The 7,618-nt window shown below is 36.7% G+C and overlaps 1 protein-coding gene across 1 annotated transcript in view; it reads left to right on the top strand.

The window, feature by feature from the left end:
- Positions 1-2,380: 2,380 nt before the first annotated feature.
- The window catches only part of camk4 (calcium/calmodulin-dependent protein kinase IV), a 72,834-nt gene continuing 67,596 nt past the window's right edge, over positions 2,381-7,618 (top strand). Inside the window, exons 1-2 of the mRNA XM_056265475.1 lie at positions 2,381-2,525; positions 2,627-2,773. Of these exons, the coding sequence (XP_056121450.1) occupies positions 2,664-2,773 (110 nt within the window). The 5' untranslated portion in view covers positions 2,381-2,525; positions 2,627-2,663. The remainder of the gene's footprint in view (positions 2,526-2,626; positions 2,774-7,618) is intronic.

Raw genomic sequence — 7,618 nt, 5'->3', positions numbered from 1 at the left:
CAAAAGTATTGGGGTGGTTCAAGATTGCCATATTCATGCCATATATGAAAACTGGAAGTAACATAATAAAACAATAATGTAAATCTTTCTGCCAGACACTATTTTAAAAACAAATAAAATTAACTTGAACAAAAAATCTTACTCTAATGCACATTTTGTCCAAAATTATTATTATTTTTTTTATAGTAATGAGATTTTGTTTAATTAAAGGGTTAGTTCCACCAAAAATGAAAATTCTGTCGGGAATTACTCCCTCTTCTCAGTTCTCACGCATGTGTTGTGGCGCTCTCGTGAACTCACGTCAGAGGCCCACACAGAAGAAAATGAATAGTTGAATAAAGTCGTTATTTTTTTATTTATTTTTTTTGCGCACAAAAGTATTCTCGTCGCTTGATAAACTTAAGGTTGAGCCACTGTAGTCACTCGGACTATTTTAACGATGTCTTTAACTTTTCTGGGCTGGCAGATGAAATTACCTTGCAGCCTATGAAGGAGTGAGTCAGCTCTCAGATTTAATCAAAAACATCTTAATTTGTGTTCCGAAGATGAACGAAAGTCTTACGGGGTTGGAACAACATGAGGGTGAGTAATACTGACAGAATTGTTTTTAGGTGAACTACTATCCCTTTAATGGCCATGAAAAAAGTTTAGTGCGTTAAATCCTAAATCTTATTGGACTTCATTTGACTTTATGCAAAATATAATTTCTTAATTGGGGCAGTGTGTTAATTTTATTGAATTTTGTTTGTAATTTTTAAGGCTTCTATGGCTTGTATTTTTATTATTATTTTATGTAATAAATATAATAATTCATAACAATCTATAAAAAAGTGATAAATAATGAAAGCACTTTATCAATTTACATTCCATACAGTACTTATCCATAGGAAAGACACCTGACAAGACAAGACGCCAAAATGTTGCTGCCACTTAGTACTACTAACTAATACTAGCAATTGGTACTAACTAATGTTGGTTTATAGCTATTTGATCAACTTTTTTTAACCTTATATTAAACAATAAAAAAAGATTAATTGACTTATCCTTTTATAAAATAATTTTGGTAACAGCATTGAGCCAGACCAATGTAGTAAACATTAACTAACCCCCGGTTTCACAGACAAGGCTTAAGCCTATTCCAGACTAAAATGCATGCTGAGTTGTTTTAACTGCAACTTGTGCTGACCTATCTTAAAAAATATGTCAGATGCAAACCAAAGCTTGAAAGCCTAATCCTGGTGTAACGAAGAGGCAAGGATGAAGCGGAGAGAGAATCCACATGCAAGCACTACTTTAATAACAATACAAACAGGTATCCAGGGCAAACAAAGAAACTCAGGACAGGAACATGGAACAGCAAACAACGACTGACAAACCACAAGAGAAACACTAGGGCAATTTATACACAGGCTAACAAGGTAACACACGAGGGTAACCAAGGGAACTAACAAGACACACCAGGAGAGACTAGACAAATCAACATGAAAAACTACAAAACATGGCACAAGACAGGAAATAACACAAAAGTCCTCACACAAGACATGAACAAAGGCTGACATCCTGACACCTGGCTTAATCTAAGCCCTGTCTGTGAAACGGCCTAAAAGTTATAAAAATTAATAGCCTAACGTTACTTAAAAAAAAATTTAAAAAATTTTTTTTGGGACAATAGGACACATATTTGAAACTTTTTCATGGAAAGTGCTACATTAGAATTTGGAATACATTGGAATACAATATATTTTTATTGTTATAGTACTATATTAGCGTTTGCCGTGTATCAATATAGCCTGGGCACCCCCATCGCAGTGCACTGTTGCTATGGTTACCTCAGCGATCTGTTGAGCGGATTTTTAGCGCCCTCTTTTCATGTTTTTAGTTTCTGAAAACGTTTCAAAAACGCAGTTGAAAATAAATGTAAAGAATAAAAAAAAAAATCGGTGGGATTAAAACCTTTAATCTGTAAATAAAATAAGAAGTCTGATTTGGGGTGAAATAACCATTTTTCATGTCATGGCAGACTTAGATTCACCCAGCTATCTGTATAGCCTAAATCTGCCAATTATTCATTTTATAGACAGAAATGTGTCTTATGTAAAACAACTTGGATGAAATCGATATGGTTAAATATCATTTGCCATGATATCTAACTTAAAAAAATTTAGCGGAGTAGTTAATATGTGACGTCCATTGAATCCAGGTAAATCCTCTCTCTCTCTCTCTCTCTCTCTCTCTCTCTCTCTCTCTCTCTCTCTCTCTCTCTCTCTCTCTCTCTCTCTCTCTCTCTCTCTCTCTCTCTCTCTCTCTCTCTCTCTCTCTCTCTCTCTCTCTCTCTCTCTCTCTCTCTCACACACACACACACACACACACACGTCACACACACATCCTCAGCGCCCTACATAGGCGACAGTAAGACCCAGTGGAAGCCGCGCGCGCCTCGTTCAGAGAGAGCGACATGACAACCGCGATCAACTGACGATACACATTCACGGCCACTCAGCGCACCTCACCAACACACATTACAGGTAATGGCAAACTCTTTCGAAAATCATGTATATCATTTGCCTCTCTAGATTGTGCGCCCGCTTTTACCACGCCATTTCTTGACGTTGTTGTTTCTATACAGGTCGGCGCTGCGCTGATAGTGAACTACAGCGCTGGAGATGCTGAAAGTGACAATGCCCGCCTCTAGAGCCGCTCCTGAATACTGGATCGATGGATCCAAGAAAGAGACGCTGGCGGACTTCTATGAGCTGGAGTCTGAATTGGGACGGTAAGTGGAAGTGCAGCAGTAGGCTAATGTGCAAATGAGTTTTGGGGGTGGATGTGGTGCATCTTTGAAAATAAGCAGATTTTCAAACGCTTATCAAAGACAATATTCATCTATTGGACCCCTAACAAAATATAGGCTGCCAGAATATGTGTGTCGCGGCCGGCAGATGTTGGTTTATAGTTATTGAACTTAAATTTCTAATAAATATTAGACTGTTTTTTTTTTTTTTTTTACAAAACAGGCTATCATTTTAATAATTTTTATAGTAATTTTGGTAACAATGTTGAATAGTTGAGCTTGACAAACGCAGTCAACACTAAAATGTGTGTAAAATCTCTTGTTGCAATCAATGAGACCAGTATCTAATCTATCTAATAGGTTAGCCTACTCAAAGAATGTGGTATTTGTGTAGCCTTTTTATTGTAGCGTTCATGGAAATAGAATTTGACCTAAATTTAGCTGTCATTTTGAAATATAGGGCATTGATACACCTATAATGTTATTTTACAGGTATTGATACAATTCCTTGAATTAAATGTGAATGGCCTATTTGTTTATCTTTCTTGCAGTAATTTTGGTAATAGTGTTGAGCTTGACTATTACAGTCAACAATACATGTGACCATGGACCACAAAACCAGTCACATGGGTAATTTTTTTTACCAAATAAGCTTTTCATTGATGTACGGTTTGTTAGGATATGACAATATTTGGTCGAGATACAACTACCGGTATTTAAAAATCTGGAATCTGAGGGTGAAAGAAAATCGCCTTTAAAGTTGTCCATTTATGTTCTCGATTGTGCTGCATTCATTCACAAAAATAAATGTTTTTTATATTTGCGGTAGGAAATTTACAAAATATCTTCATGGAACATGATCTTTACTTAATATCCTAATGATTTTTGGCATAAAAGAAAAATCGATAATTTTGACCCATACAATGTATTGTTGGCTATTGCCACAAATATACGCGTGCTACTTGTGACTGGTTTTGTGATCCAGGGTCACATATAACATATCTAATAGTTCTCACTCCAAAAAAAAACGAGGGATTTGTGTCTTTTGTTAACCAGGGTTTTAACCAAAATGTAGCTGTTTGCTGTCACTTGTAGTGATTAACTGTTTGGAAATGTTGGTTTATAGGTATTTGATACACTTTTATTTATTTTAATTTTTTTACCTTGTATAAAAAAAATATATATAAATAATTTTGCTAACAGTATTGAGCCAGACCAATGTATTCAACACTAAAAGTTTTATAAACAATCGACTTTACTGCTTTAAAAAAACATCACCAATTTGGGACAATGGGACACAAATTTGTACCTTTTTCATGTAAAGTGCTACATTAAAAACTGTATTGCAAAATATCAAATCTGAATTTAATTCTACGGGAATATCATGTGTTTTATTCTCAGGATTTAGCTCTTCTCTTTACTTGTGTAGAGATCTGAATGTTTAGGATAGATGGATTTTACACAAATTCTCTTCTTTCTCAGGCAGGGCATTTATTGATCGTCATCATGAATTCATGTACACGAGGCAGACATTAGCAGTCTGTTGAAATGTTTCAATGAGACTCATGGGAAAAGTGACATCATTAGAAAAACGAATCATTAGTCTAAGACAGGTCATTAGTCTAAACCTGAGTGCTGTTTACATCGCCACCTATTCATTTTTCTCCAGGCAATAAATATAATAGGAAAGGACATCCTCAAAGTACAAAGTGTTTCCAGGACACTGAGTCTGAAACATTTGGTATCATTAAATCAGCAGAACATCATAGTGTACTTTTTTATTTGGCAGACAATATAGGACAAGATGCTTCCTTAACAACTATTGAAACCACTTACTTCCTTAACTATCTATTCACCCAAAAATGAGAATTCTGTCTTCAGTTACTCACCCTCAAGTCGTTCCAAACCCATAAGACTTTTGTTTATATTCGTAACACAAAAGAAGATATTTTAAATGAAACCTGAGCAATTTTTGTCCCGACTACTACCACTTCGATGCTTCAAAAAGAGGTTCATTTTCGTGTGTTACGCAGCATGTTTAGGCTTCCGTTAAGAATCAATGAGGTTCATTATTGTGTGTTACGCAGCACGTTTGAGCTTCCGTGAGAACCAATGAGGTAGGGCTGGGCGATATGGCCTAAAAAAAAAATCCCCGATTTTTTCACCAAAAATCCGATTTACGATTTAAATCGATTTTTTTTTTCTCCCTACTTAAAATCAATCTGCAGATGACAAAGAAATTGTTCAAAACAAGTTTTAACTTTATTTTGTTTTGATATTCCCTTCTGGGATATTATCTGGATTAAAGTGTAATCAGAAACAACAAGCCAAAAAGACAAGAGGGCAGGCCCAGTCTTTGTAAATAGTGTAAATGTAACATTACATAAAATGGGGGGATTGGGGGGATGTGTAAAAAAAAAAAAACTTGCATCACAATAAGTTTATTGTGATTGTCAAATTATTTGGTAACTAAACATAATTGTATCAAGTTTATTAACTATAAACACAATGTTTACATGGTACAAAAAGACTGGTATGCTACTGTTTTTATTATTGCTTAACACAAATTTCAAATTTTGTGATATTGATTCTGATATTGATTCAATATCAATTCCTTTGGATAAATATTAGGTACAGTAGATACGTTAATGTGTTATGTTAATTGTTCTCCAAAAATAAATCACCTAATGCTGTAAACATACAGAGAGCCCTGTCAGCTATTATTATTAAAGGTTAAAACTAACTCAAATTAAACAATGCGTTTTTTATAATAACAAACAACGTTATAATATTTTAATGATATAGGTAAAATATAATAAATGTGTAATATAGTTATCATATTTAGCAAAATACTCCTCTCTATAGCAATTATTTTAAGTCCAACTAACATGCGTGCTATGGGTCATTAAAAGGCATCCTGAGGTAAATGTAACGTTACGTGACATATGTTGTTCTCCAGCTGTTTTATGGACATCTTTCCGCGGTTGAAAAACACTGATCGATCGATTTTATTAGCTACATTTGGGTAAGTTAGTACTTAGTAAAGAGTAACAGATGATCGGTTCATGTGCCGCTTGAACTGAGATCTGTCAGCGATCTTTCACGTCACATTTACAAGCGCCAAAACTGTCTGTGTTTATCGTTTGAATTTCGTATTAAAATTGACCGAATCTGAGAGCTGAGAATCTGTTTCATATCAATAATAACCTGCTCTGTCTAGTCTGTCGGTGTCAGTGTCCTCTTGATCTTTTCTGCGCGATGTTTCTCTGCGTTAGAAAATGGATGTGTGCGTGAGAGCGTGTAAAAAGTGACAATTGCGTCTCTCACAGTGAACTCGTGAGAGTTGGCTGCCCTGCAGATTCAGTTTGTAAATGTTTTCGGCGGGTGTGCTTCTGCTGCCGCGGTCTTGTTCATTTGCCTTGTTGTTTGTGTATCTCTATCATGGAAAGCGCTGAGTCCGGTCGGAACTACGGGAGCCCAGATTGGCGCGTCGGCGGTTGTTAAAGAGAAAACCGATTTTCATTCAAAAAAAACGGCGTAAACTCGCGTAAACTACACATTCGAGTTAATCGATAAAATCGATTTATCGCCCAGCCCTACAATGAGGTTCATTATTGTGTTACACAGCATGTTTGAGCTTCCGTGAGAACCAATGAGGTTCATTATTGTGTTACGCAGCACGTTTGAGCTTCCGTGAGAACCAATGAGGTTCATTATTGTGTGTTACACAGCATGTTTGAGCTTCCGTGAGAACCAATGAGGTTCATTATTGTGTTACACAGCACGTTTGAGCTTCCTTGAAAACCAATGAGGTTCATTATTGTGTTACACAGAATGTTTGAGCTTCCGTGAGAACCAATGAGGTTCATTATTGTGTTACACAGCACGTTTGAGCTTCCGTGAGAACCAATGAGGTTCATTATTGTGTTACGCAGCACGTTTGAGCTTCCGTGAGAACCAATGAGGTTCATTATTGTGTTACACAGCACGTTTGAGCTTCCGTGAGAACCAATGAGGTTCATTATTGTGTTACACAGCACGTTTGAGCTTCTGTGAGAACCAATGAGGTTCATTATTGTGTTACACAGCACGTTTGAGCTTCCGTGAGAACCAATGAGGTTCATTATTGTGTTACGCAGCACGTTTGAGCTTCCGTGAGAACCAATGAGGTTCATTATTGTGTTACACAGCACGTTTGAGCTTCTGTGAGAACCAATGAGGTTCATTATTGTGTTACACAGCACGTTTGAGCTTCTGTGAGAACCAATGAGGTTCATTATTGTGTGTTACACAGCACGTTTGAGCTTCCGTGAGAACCAATGAGGTTCATTATTGTGTTACGCAGCACGTTTGAGCTTCCGTGAGAACCAATGAGGTTCATTATTGTGTTACACAGCACGTTTGAGCTTCCGTGAGAACCAATGAGGTTCATTATTGTGTTACACAGCACGTTTGAGCTTCTGTGAGAACCAATGAGGTTCATTATTGTGTGTTACACAGCACGTTTGAGCTTCCGTGAGAACCAATGAGGTTCATTATTGTGTTACACAGCACGTTTGAGCTTCCGTGAGAACCAATGAGGTTCATTATTGTTACGCAGCACGTTTGAGCTTCCGCAGGAACCAATGAGGTTCATTATTGTGTTAAACAGCATGTTTGAGCTTCCGTGAGAACCAATGAGGTTCATTATTGTGTTACGCAGCACGTTTGAGCTTCGAAGTTCATTATTGTGTTACGCAGCACGTTTGAGCTTCCGTGAGAACCAATGAGGTTCATTATTGTGTTACACAGCATGTTTGAGCTTCCGTGAGAACCAATGAGGTTCAT

This window comes from Rhinichthys klamathensis, unplaced genomic scaffold, assembly GCF_029890125.1.
Source record: "Rhinichthys klamathensis goyatoka isolate OS25496 unplaced genomic scaffold, OSU_Roscu_1.1 h1tg000234l_1, whole genome shotgun sequence".
NCBI lineage: Eukaryota > Metazoa > Chordata > Actinopteri > Cypriniformes > Leuciscidae > Rhinichthys > Rhinichthys klamathensis.
Note: the sequence above shows the minus strand (reverse complement) of the source record. Positions and strands in the feature narration are given on the sequence as shown.